Source organism: Dendrobates tinctorius, unplaced genomic scaffold (assembly GCF_039654945.1).
Source record: "Dendrobates tinctorius isolate UK_male_01 unplaced genomic scaffold, ASM3965494v1 ptg000146l, whole genome shotgun sequence".
Classification (NCBI taxonomy): Eukaryota; Metazoa; Chordata; class Amphibia; order Anura; family Dendrobatidae; genus Dendrobates; species Dendrobates tinctorius.
Window position 1 is genome coordinate 1335180 of NW_027361813.1, and position 13212 is coordinate 1348391.

General features: G+C 44.7%; 1 protein-coding gene across 2 annotated transcripts in view; it reads right to left on the reverse strand.

Moving 5' to 3' along the window:
- Positions 1-7539: 7539 nt before the first annotated feature.
- FBRS (fibrosin) overlaps positions 7540-13212 on the reverse strand; it is a 37932-nt gene continuing 32259 nt past the window's right edge. For both annotated transcript variants that reach the window (XM_073546304.1, XM_073546303.1), the window contains 5 exons: positions 9382-9499; positions 9224-9292; positions 8753-8836; positions 8458-8638; positions 7540-8380 (listed from right to left, as the gene is read on the reverse strand). In XM_073546304.1, coding sequence (XP_073402405.1) covers positions 7735-8380; positions 8458-8638; positions 8753-8836; positions 9224-9292; positions 9382-9499 — 1098 coding nt within the window. In that variant the 3' untranslated portion in view covers positions 7540-7734. The remainder of the gene's footprint in view (positions 8381-8457; positions 8639-8752; positions 8837-9223; positions 9293-9381; positions 9500-13212) is intronic.

A 13212-nucleotide genomic window follows, 5' to 3' on the forward strand; every position in this document is an offset into this window, starting at 1 on the left:
AGAGGGAGGAAACACAAGGAGTTCAGTCTTTGACAGGTTCAGTTTCAGATATAGTGAGGACATGATGTTAGAGACAGCGTTTAGACAATCGCCGGTGTTTTCTAGAAAGGCTGGCGTGATGTGAGGAGAAGAAGCGTACAATTGGGTGTCATCAGCATAGAGATGGTACTGGAAACCAAATCTACTGATTGTTTGACCAATAGGGGCAGTGTACAAGGAGAAGAGGAGGGGGCCTAGAACCGATCCTTGAGGAACCCCAACAGTAAGGCTGAGTTCACACGTGGCGGTTTTTTCGCGTTTCCGCGGCGGTTTTAACCGCGCGATTTTGCCGCGAAAAATAAGCATCCCATGCATTCCTATGGGATTCCGCAATGCCGGAATGCATTGTTCCTCTTACTTCCCGCATGTGGCTGTGCACACCATGCGGAAAGTAAGCAGAACATTTGCGGATGGTACCCACGGTCCGGAGGAGAGGAGACTGTCCTCCAGGCTTTGGGTACCATATCCCTGTAAAAAATAGAATTATAAAATAAAAAATATTGTTATTCTCACCCTCCGACGTCCCGCACAGTCTTCCCGCTTCTCTCCACGCTCTCGTTCCCAGTAGTCCTTTGCGAAAATGCCCGTGATGGCGTCCGTTCTCGCGGGATCGCGAAGTCTCGCGGTCATTCGCGTGACGTCATCGCGAATTACCGCGAGACATCGCGATCCCGCGAGAACGGACGTCATCGCGGGCATTTTCGCAAAGAATTACTGGGAACGGCTGCGCGGGACGTCGGAAGGTAAGAATAACACCATTTTTTATTTCTTTTTACATTCTATCTTTTACTACTGATGCTGCATAGGCGGCCTCAGTAGTAAAAAGTTGGTCACACTCGTCAAACACTATGTTTGACGAGTGTGACCATCCTGTCAATCAGTTCTCCAAGCGATGCTACAGATCGCTTGGAAAACGCTAGCAGTCTGCAAGCTAATTACGCTTGCAAAATGCTAGTTTTTCCGCGGGAAAATCGCGGGAATTTAAAATGCGATTTTCCCGCGGACTGGAATTCCGGAATTCTCGCGGTAATTTCCCCCAGAGTTCCGGTACGTGTGCACTTAGCCTTAGGGGAAGGTGAGAGGAGGAGGAACCGGCAAAAGATACAGTAAAGGAGCGGTCAAAGAGATATAGGAGAACAAGGAGAGAACGGTGTCCTTGAGGCCAATGGAACGGAGCATAGTGAGGAGGAGCTGATGATCCACAGTGTCGAATGCTGCAGAGAGATCCAAGAGAATTAGCATGGAGTAGTGACCATTTGATTTAGCTTTTAGTAGATCATTAGAGACTTTAGTGAGGGCAGTTTCAGTAGAATGTAAAGAGCGGAAACCGGATTGGAGAGGGTCGAGAAGAGAGTTATCAGAGAGATAGCGGATAAGACGGGAGTGGAACAGGCATTCCAGGAGTTAATGAGACAAATCAAGTACGTGACGTGACATGCTAAAACGAGAGAAAAAAATGATCAATAAATTGTCAGAAGGAAGGAAGCATATCAAGACAAAGTGATGATATCATATTCTCTATTGAGACCCCTTGGTTCCATACTCTGTAGGTGGTGAATCCAAAAAGCCTCCCTAAGCTTGAGTTGCCTAACCCTGGTACCCTCCTCTCCTATTTTGCTGAATTTGCTCTAAAACCAGGACCCTTAATTGGGCAATAGTGTGACCCTCATTGTGGTGTCGTCCACATCTATTATCAGATTTATGTCGGGAGATGTGGTCTTTGACCGCCTGGGTAGTTTCCTCCACATAGACTTTCCCACATGGACATTTAATTGCATAAGCTACTAATTTAGAGATGCAGGTAAGAAAATCTTTTCTGGAGATGTCTGAGCCTGTACATGGATGGGAAAATGGGTTGCCTTTAAGTACGTTAGTACACTGAGCACATTGGAAAGGTGCCCCTTTTTGGTGTCTGAAGAAACAACTGGCACCTCCGGATCTGCTCCCTTTGTGTGGACTCAATGTGGACTCTAAGAGACGCTATTGATATTTCATGTTCTATGCTCCCGGTCTCAATAAATCCTGTTGGATTGATCTTCAGCCTGGTGTCTCTTCCTGCTCTGTCGCACACACCATCATACCCTTCCTTTTTCCTCATTTTCCTACTATGGCCCCATACAGACTACCGCTATAGTTTGTAGCTACAAGCCAGTGCTGCAGCACTTACTACAGCGATGTCTCCGGGATTCTGTCCTATATGAACCACAGTGACTCGCTATGGAGCAATGTCACTTCCGCTCTCCTCTAGCTTGCCTTCCACGTCACTTCCGGCGATGAGCTTCCGGTCTGACGTGATTCATTGCAGTCCCTCATGTATTTATACTGCAGAGGACGCCTGACCACGGGGCGTCCAAGCCCATATTAGAATGCTGTGCTCATCCATAATATGCTCCAGCAGGTAACGCCTCTCCGCATTCTGTCTTTCTGCTTATTCCTCTCTGGGCTGTCCCTTATCGCTGTGCTTTGCTCTTCACAGGGACGTCCTTCTTTTGTCCCATGGCAGTGGTTTCCATAGGGTAAGCCTGCATACTGCTCTTAATTGCTAGTGACGAACACTTTATGTAAATGCTGATTGTTTCTTTATTCCCATTTTTTTCATCTTTTTATTCATCTTTTTCTTTCTCATTTTTTTCATTTATTTACTTTTATTTATTTATTTTTTCATTCATTTTATTCTTTTTTTTCCTTTTTTATATTTCATTCAATTTTTCAATTCATTTTTTTCTCATTTTTCCGTATTTTAAGCTTACTCTCATTAATAATCTTCTTCATCTTCCCAGAGAACGTTGCTATTTTGTGCGGCTAGTTTTCCTGGATTCCCCATACTTGCATACACCTCCAGGCCTCTAGCTGCTACTTCTTCTCTTCTAATCTCATATTTGCTATGATTCGATTCTTCTTTCATCTACAAGACATTTCTTATAACAAATCTTCTAGCTGCTGAGTGTTACATCATTAGTCCTGGAGTCATCGTATCACATATGAAGATGAAGCTTGTGTTTTATGTAACTCTCAGTCTCCTGTTGGTTATTTTATCTTCCGTCAGCTCTTGCTAATTGATAAAGATGCTCCACGGGTTTTCTATGCTTTTAATTGTTGTTTTGTTCCCAGTCTGAGGAAGGTCTGAGGTGTAGACCGAAACGTCACAAGAACCTGGGATTACCAGATGTATGAATGTTCTACTTCTCGGAGCCCCTTTTATATTCTATGGTGTAAGGAGTGGAATCCTTTCCCGTACACCTTGAACGGAGTGATGTGTACCCCATCTCTGCTCAATTTTGTACTTAATGACGAGGCCAATTTTTACAATTCTGACGACTGTCACTTTATGAAATTATAGCTCTAGAACGCTTCAACGGATCCCGCTGATTGAGATTGTTTTTTCCTGACATATTGTACTTCCTGTTAGTGGTAAAATTTCTTCAATATGACTTGCGTTTATTTATGTAAAAAAACCCCAGAAATTTGGCAAAAAATTTGAAAATTTTGCAATTTTCAAACTTAATTCTTGTGCCCTTAATGAGTCGTATTGTACAAAATACTTAATAAATAACATTTCCCACATGTCTACTTCACATCAGCACAATTTTGGAAACAATTTTTTTTGGTAACAAGTTATAAGAGTTAAATGCGACCAGCGATTTCTCATTTTTCCAACAAAACTTACAAAACCATTCTTTTAGGAACCACCTCACGTTTGAAGTGACTTTGAGGGGCCTATATGACAGAAAATACCCAAACGTGACACCATTCTAAAAACTGCACCCCTTAAGGTGCTCAAAATCACATTCAAGAAGTTTATTAACCCTTCAGGTTCAGGTGTGGAAGGAAAAAATGAACATTTTTCTTTTTTCACAAAAAAATGTACTTTGGAACCAAGCTTTTTATTTTCACAATATTAGGAGAAATTGGACCACAAAATTTGTTGTGCAATTTCTCCCGAGTATGCTGATACCCTGCATGTTGGGGAAAACCACTGTTTGGGCGCACAGCAGGGCTCAGAAAGAAGGGAGCACCGTTTGACTTTTTGAACGCAAAATTGGCTGCAATCAAAGGCGGGCGCCATGTCGCGTTTGGTGACCCCTGATGTGCCTAAACAGTGGAAACCCCCCCCCAATTCTAACTCCAACCCTAACCCTAATCTCAACCCTAACCACCAGGGCTGTGGAGTCGGTAAGCCAAACCTGCGACTCCGACTCCTCAATTTCCCTTACACCGACTCCGACTCCGACTCCACGACTCCCACACATATTGCTTATATTTAAGTGAAAAATTTATTGTAGTACAATGTGAACCTCAGACATTTAATCATTTTTATGATCCAATAATCAAGATGTTTAGATAGAACAGAATATATATTGGTGTACTACCCGGTTTTCATTCTTTTTGGTACAGATACGATATGGATAGACAGATATGGATAAATGGATAGAGCAGATTTCTAATCTGCTTTTGCTATTGAAAACATTATCTATGAGCTCAAAAACCTTTCAGGTGATGCAGTTTTTTAAAAAGATGATCAACTTTTGCAGCTGAAAAACGTATCCTCAAAAAACACAGGAAAAACGCTGTGTGTGAATGTAGCCTTAGATCAGGAATAGAACAGCCATTTATAGGACATTTCATAACTTTCTCAAACTCCTATGAAAAAATATTCAGCACATTCTGCATTGAATTACTGTACCCAATTTATTATATATTTTAGGAGTCGGAGTCGGTCCATTTTATACCGACTCCACCAAAATGAGCACCGACTCCGACTCCACGACTCCGCAGCCCTGCTAACCACAACCACCTTTATGTCACCACAGAGGGGCCACAACTGCTGGTCACAGTTCTGGCACCTCAACAACGGTTTCATGTTGTCATAGGTTTGTTTCAGGTTCACAGCAGAACCAGCTGGAATTGAAGGGAGCGCATTGCCATTAGGCAGCCAGAGGGTTTTTAGGCTCATTTTGGGTGAATCGATGAAGAGCCTCCATTCCTCTGGATTACAACTTCTCTTCAGAGTTTCCGTTAAAAGGCTAGAGTTGTAGTATGCCACAAGACCAAGATCTTCCTCAATGAAGAAGTATTGGACAAGATCTTTATCTTAGCTGTGGAACAAAGAAACATCACCCACTAGGAGATTCCACTGCTGTAGCCAGGAACCCAAGAGCTCAGCTCAGCATTAATCTTGGGCAGATCCAAAAGGTCCCCTCTCCCCTCTGTACCAGTCTGTCATTGTTAGTTTACCGTGATATCTGTAATTTGTATGTGACCCCTTCTCATGTGCAGCACCATGGAATCAATGGTGCTATAGAAATAAATAATAATAATCCAAACCTCTAAGATCATCACTTTGTGTTAAAAGATGTGGTTCAAATGAGGTTGCTGACAGAAAGCCTGGGTAGATGCCTCTGGGTAGAGGAAGATGCTTCTTGACCCCAAGTGCCCTCTTCTTACACATTTGACTTCTTAAAATGCTTCTGGTGCTTTCGGAGTCGGCAGTTCTTCTGCATGTTCTGGGCGTATTCCAGATGGAAGGTTTGGATACTGTAAAGTCCACTTTTTCCTTGAAACTCTTCTCCTAATGGGTGGGCACCATGCAGAAATAACAATTGGTAGTGTGATCGGTTGGCCCGCTGTAGATTATTGGGACTGCAAAAGGCATAGATTGTCTCTACCCATGCAACCACTGGGTAAGAGTTAATGCTCATTGTAGTGAAATATGTACGGATATATGACCAGCAGCAATTAACATCTGTTCTAGGCTGCAGCTCTCACAAAGATGATAGCATGTTTCCAGGCTGCAGCTCTGCAAAGGTCACAACCTATGTTACCCTGAGAAGAGATTTCTTGGTACCTGACCCCAGGGGGCCTTCCTGAGAACACACACAAAATTGGAAACATTTCACATTTCCTAGTGTCTTTGATGGGGAGATGCCAAACTGCAGCGTGACACCATCTATTTACTATGAGAAAGGAAAGTTATACAAACAGCGTTCAGAGAAAAATGTATTCATTGGCAAAGTAGCCATAGTCCAGTCACAGACCAGGAATTAGAATATTAACCTGAGAGGCTGGTCCAGAAATCTGATCTCCAGGTTAAATCTATAAATTAGGCCTTACACATAGAAAGATGTTCACAGACTGAGGGGCAGCCGAGCTGGTGAGTCATCCCATAATCACCCCCCAGGGAGCAGAATACCAGACTGCAAAGTTTAGATATTTCTGTAAGTCTCTCCCTTTTATTTTATACCTGTTTTGCATATTTGTATGTCACTTTTTATTTCCATATTTTTATTGTAAGCACTGTACCTTTTCTATTAAAGCTTAAAACTTTAATAAGTCTGAACTTTGTTGCTCTAATGAATCCATAGCCTTAGAGCGTGTGATCCTGGTGATTGACATATAGTAGTAGTACTTCCGGGACTCTTCGCCCGTGTGTATGAGCGGGGTGCTTGGTCTGTGTCAGGGTGTGATTTATGCTCCCATTGCAGCATAGAAGTTGAATGCTAGACTGAGCGAGAGGAGATAGATTAACCCTTGCAGGCGCAACTCCAAATCACATGCTGAGAAGCGGGTACGTGACACTCCTCTATTGCATCATATGTGTGGAGTCCAACGCTTGTCCTGATCTATTCTGCAGCAAGAATACAGCTTGTAGGTTTTCCTTATCATCGTTATCAAGTTGCACCTTTGTGATGCAAAAGTGACTTATCCGCATATGTAGCAAAAACAATCCGCTTTGTTAATGCAAGAACGAGGCATATCTGAAAACATATAGAATCAAGACATGAGAAATCCTAAATCTGTCTGCCTAACCTAGAGAGCATTTATGAAACTCGGTGAGGCGGCTGTAATTCGGACGAAGCCATCGGCGCGGAGCTGGTGTTCGTTGATTGATCGCCCTTAGATGATAAAATTCTGAAGGCTCAATAGACAATTACTAACAATTCAATATCTGCATGAAAAACGTCAGAAGTTAATGCAACCTCCTCTGGATCTTGAAAATTTGGCATCATATTCATCTTCAGCTCCACAAGATTAAGTTTAACTGTTTTAATCTCTGAAACAATTTTGCTGTTGAACAATGTAATCCGACAGCAGAAGTCGCGATTTATACTTAGCCTGGGTCGTAATGGGAAGAGGTCTGCGCACTAACCACAACCACTCTACCTTTAGGCATGGAGTCAGGAGGGCAGGGCCGAGACCGGAGGGCAGGGCCGAATCCAGAGGGCCACTACTTTTCCTTTGCACATGATCTGCTTCATGACCTGATGTTTTTCAGAGGAGGGAGAGGATGACATTCCTGGGGTGACAGCTTGCTCTGCACAGTGCGGCGTCATGGATCTGGAGCTGCTGCCGATCAGGCCCATCTACATCGTTTCGCCACAGTGTAGAATTGGCGCGGTGCCTTTACACTCTCCCTTTAGTAATACACAACCTCTACAAGGGTGTTTTGTTAGGGAGAAGGTAGCAGAAAATTGCAGTTGATTTTTGGAAGACTCAACATCATTGACAGCTGTGGGGAAACATTTTATTGGTGTCAGTTACCGAGCGGTTTTGCTTTCGCGCCCTGCTGACTCCTGCATCAGAGAAACCTGGAACAGTGTTTAAAATCACATTATACAAAAAAAAAAAAAAATGTACAAAAGCCCAGGTCATCAAGGTGGAATATATAAATATGTACAAGGGGAGACTACAGAAGTTCTATCTACAGTCTCTGTCTTGGAAAAGGAGGTCTCTACGGGGAGGAGACCCTGGCCGTGATGTAGAGATTAAGGGAGGAGGCGCACTTAGGAGGTTGATTGGAGGGGTTTTGGTGAGAAGTCCAGTCCCAGTGTGGTGGTACAGCGCACTCAACATGGATGGAGAAGTAGGCTGCATGGCGACATGAGAAGGCAGCCCAAAAACACGGGCCCGTTCAAAGTCTTCCCGCAGAATATGAGCCCGCTCTTCTCGCTGCTCATACAGGCGTTGTGGAGGTGTAGGAGGAAGGCGAAGGGGAGGTGGGTCGGCTCTACGGTACACATCTCTCCAGGCTTCCAGTGCATTAGGGTACTGCTCTCCCAGAAAAGCCCCACGAAGCCTTTCAAATTGAGGAGATGGATGAGGCATATGAAGTCCAGACAGGGGGGAGCGCACTACTTCAAAGGTGAGTAGCTCCGGCTCCTCCTTCACTTTCACTTTAGTAGGGTGGTCTGGTGTCAGGCGAGGCTTGGTGTCGGAGCAGCTTCCTGGCCGAATGGCAATATAAGGAGACAGTGTACGAGCCGAACTATGCTCCTCACTGCCAGGCAAACGTGTGGTACTAAGAGGCGAGAGCCGGGGTGTCAAGCGGGAATATAGAAGGTCCCTGTAAAAAAAAAATATGTAGAATTTAAGTGCCTATTTACTGAAAAGTGACAGTAAGAGTTGGGAGCATGCCCTTACCGGTCCTTCTCATCTTTTATGAGCGTGCCATGTGGCTCCATGTCCACAACCTTGCCACAGACCTGAGAGGGAGGTGGAGGGAAGGCTGTTGGAGGGCGGTGCAGCCGGCTCCAATGCTCCTGGGGGCTGTGGTAGCCATGAGCCATGGAGGCTTCCTTCTGGTTAAATATCGTTGAAGAATCTAAAACAAATTCACAGACATTTTATTTTTAAAGGATCAAGTAACGAACGAGTTACACATTTTCCAAGCTGGAGCATCACATTACATGTCAGAAGAAGGCTCATTCACACTTACTGAAAGAGGGGTTACCCAGCCCCCCGAAAGCACCATTTGTCAAGGAGGCGAGCGCAGATAATCCGGGAGCTCTTAAGAAAGGATCTAAAACAAAACATATCTGGGTCAGTGCTGTTCAGATGATAGTTAGCCTCCTGTGCAGACCAGAGGTAACTGAAGTGTAGCATGCCAAGGCCAAAACGTTCCATCCAAAGGATGAAGATATGCTGCTCCACCAATCCCGGGACCATTTCATCACTGGCCAAATTACTGTCTCACTGAGGCGCAGGGCGGGCGACACAGTGGCTACACTGCTTCACAGGAATCTTTACAGACTTAATAGAAAGGATATTGGTAAAGTTCACTTTAACTCTAAGACCAGAACCATGCGATAAGTTAGGGTAGACAGACTGGATGGGACTTGGGTCCTAAAGTGGGAAAAAAAGGCTTTATCTAAAAAAAAAAAAAAAAGTTTTTGTAAGTAAAAGTTACCAGAGGGTGCAGACTGTGACAGAAATGTGGCTGAAGGAGCAACCTGGAACTGCGCAGGGGTGTGAGCACCTTAAAGAAAGGAGACAGGTAAACCGAGGATGAGCGCTACGGAGATCCCCAGACAACACCAGAAAACCACGAGTCCCACAATCAGTTACCAGTCATGAGAGAGGAGGGTCGGGCAAGTGCATGTGTGGAGGGCGGAGGACCAAGTCCGGAGTTCAGGCAGAGGAGATCACTACGTAGCTCAGGCTTGTGATGATTTCCATGTGCGAGCTGTGGAGACACAAGAACAGACATTCATGGCGACGTGCCCGATCCCAGGCTAGGGCCAAATCGCTCTGATAATGAGGAAACACAATCACCAAAGGTGTAGAAGAAATAATCATGGGGGCTGTACGAGATACAAGCCTTGGGACACCCAGCGCCAACGCAGGAGGCCAGGAGCTAATATTTCCAGCTTACAAAGGCATATTATATTGAAGTAGGGGAGATCAACAAGTGGACAGCGCGCTAACGACCTTCAGACAATCGACCAATCACTGGTAAGACCTGGCCACCAAAAGGGTCCAAGAAGAGAGCGGCACGTCGCACAGGAAAGACATGTCTGTGCAGAGCGACTCTGGTTACACATCATTAAACTCAATAGCAAGAAACAAATCCGCCCTCAAACAGAGCAAGAAAGAGAGCAAAAAGAGAGAGCGACAGAGAGAGCGGCACGTCGCACAGGAAAGACATGTCTGTGCAGAGCGACTCTGGTTATACATCATTAAACTCAATAGCAAGAAACAAATCGGCCCTCAAACAGCAGGAGAGCGCGAGAAAGAGTGCGAGAGTGTGAACAAGAGAGAAAATCTTGGGAAACCGAAACAGAGAGCAAGAAAGCGAGAGAGCGCGAGCGAGAAAGCGAGAGTGCGAGAGAGAGTGGCCTGAACCATGAAATTGGATTATAGGCTTTCTAACTGGTTGTGGTTTTAGTAAATGTGAGCTTGGCACCATTTTTATATTTATAATATTTTAGAAAATCCATCTATATATACACAGTACAGACCAAAAGTTTGGACACACCTTGTCAGAGTTTTCTTTATTTTCATGACTATGAAAATTGTAGATTCACTCTGAAGGCATCAAAGCTATGAATTACCACATGTGGAATTATATAATTAACAAAAAAGTGTGAAACAACTGAAGTACTGTATGTCTTATAGTCTAGGTTCTTCAGAGTAGCCACCTTTTGCTTTGATTACGGCTTTCCACACTCTTGGCATTCTCTTGATGAGCTTCAAGAGGTAGTGACCGGAAATGGTTTTCTCTTCACAGGTGTGCCCTGTCAGGTTTAATAAGTGGGATTTGTTGCCTTATAAATGAGGTTGGGACCATCAGTTGTGTTGTGCAGAAGTCTGGTGGATACACAGCTGATAGTCCTACTGAATAGACTGTTAGAATTTGTATTATGGCAAGAAAAAAGCAGCTGAGTAAAGAAAAGCGAGTGGCCATCATTACTTTATGAAATGAAGGTCGGTCAGTCAGTCCGAAAAATTGGGAAAACTTTGAAAGTGTCCCCAAGTGCATTGGCAAAAACCATCAAGCGCTACAAAGAAACTGGCTCACATGAGGACCACCCCAGGAAAGGAAGACCAAGAGTCACCTCTGCTGCAGAGGATAAGTTGATCCGAGTCACCAGCCTCAGAAATCGCAAGTTAACAGCAGCTCAGATTAGAGACCAGGTCAATGCCACACAGAGTTCTAGCAGCAGACACATCTCTACAACAACTGTTAAGAGGAGACTGGGCTGCCCCTCAGTGGTGAGATGTTATAGAGCAGCCATATTATACATCCCAATAACAGAGGGAGGACTGGACTGCCCCTCAGTGGTGAGATACTATAGAGCAGCCATATTATACATCCCAATAACAGAGGGAGGACTGGGCTGCCCCTCAGTGGTGAGATACTATAGAGCAGCCATATTATACATCCCAATATCAGAGGGAGGACTGGGCTGCCCCTCAGTGGTGAGATATTATAGAGCAGCCATATTATACATCCCAATATCAGAGGGAGGACTGGGCTGCCCCTCAGTGGTGAGATATTATAGAGCAGCCATATTATACATCCCAATATCAGAGGGAGGACTGGGCTGCCCCTCAGTGGTGAGATACTATAGAGCAGGCATATTATACATCCCAATATCAGAGGGAGGACTGGGCTGCCCCTCAGTGGTGAGATATTATAGAGCAGCCATATTATACATCCCAATAACAGAGGGAGGACTGGGCTGCCCCTCAGTGGTGAGATACTATAGAGCAGCCATATTATACATCCCAATAACAGAGGGAGGACTGGGCTGCCCCTCAATGGTGAGATACTATAGAGCAGCCATATTATACATCCCAATAACAGAGGGAGGACTGGGCTGCCCCTCAGTGGTGAGATATTATAGAGCAGCCATACTATACATCCCAATAACAGAGGGAGGACTGGGCTGCCCCTCAGTGGTGAGATATTATAGAGCAGCCATATTATACATCCCAATAACAGAAGGAGTACTGGGCTGCCCCTCAGTGGTGAGATATTATAGAGCAGCCATATTATACATCCCAATAACAGAGGGAGGACTGGGCTGCCCCTCAATGGTGAGATACTATAGAGCAGCCATATTATACATCCCAATAACAGGAGGACTGGGCTGCCCATCAGTGGTGAGATATTATAGAGCAGCCATATTATACATCTCAATAACAGAGGGAGGACTGGGCTGCCCCTCAGTGGTGAGATATTATAGAGCAGCCATATTATACATCTCAATAACAGAGGGAGGACTGGGCTGCCCCTCAGTGGTGAAATATTATAGAGCAGCCATATTATACATCCCAATAACAGAGGGAGGACTGGGCTGCCCCTCAGTGGTGAGATATTATAGAGCAGCCATATTATACATCTCAATAACAAAGGGAGGACTGGGCTGCCCCTCAGTGGTGAGATATTATAGAGCAGCCATATTATACATCCCAATAACAGAGGGAGGACTGGGCTGCCCCTCAGTGGTGAGATATTATAGAGCAGCCATATTATACATCCCAATAACAGAGGGAGGACTGGGCTGCCCCTCAGTGGTGAGATATTATAGAGCAGCCATATTATACATCCCAATAACATAAGGAGGACTGGGCTGCCCCTCAGTGGTGAGATATTATAGAGCAGCCATATTATACATCTCAATAACAAAGGGAGGACTGGGCTGCCCCTCAGTGGTGAGATATTATAGAGCAGCCATATTATACATCCCAATAACAGAGGGAGGACTGGGCTGCCCCTCAGTGGTGAGATATTATAGAGCAGCCATATTATACATCTCAATAACAAAGGGAGGACTGGGCTGCCCCTCAGTGGTGAGATATTATAGAGCAGCCATATTATACATCTCAATAACAAAGGGAGGACTGGACTGCCCCTCAGTGGTGAGATATTATAGAGCAGCCATATTATACATCCCAATAACAGAAGGAGGACTGGGCTGCCCCTCAGTGGTGAGATATTATAGAGCAGCCATATTATACATCTCAATAACAGAGGGAGGACTGGGCTGCCCCTCAGTGGTGAGATATTATAGAGCAGCCATATTATACATCTCAATAACAGAAGGAGGACTGGGCTGCCCCTCAGTGGTGAGATATTATAGAGCAGCCATATTATACATCTCAATAACAGAAGGAGGACTGGGCTGCCCCTCAGTGGTGAGATATTATAGAGCAGCCATATTATACATACCTATAACAGAAGGAGGTCAGGGCTGCCCCTCAGTGGTGAGATATTATAGAGCAGCCATATTATACATCTCAATAACAAAGGGAGGACTGGGCTGCCCCTCAGTGGTGAGATATTATAGAGCAGCCATATTATACATACCTATAACAGAAGGAGGACTGGGCTGCCCCTCAGTGGTGAGATATTATAGAGCAGCCATATTATACATCCCAATAACAGAGGGA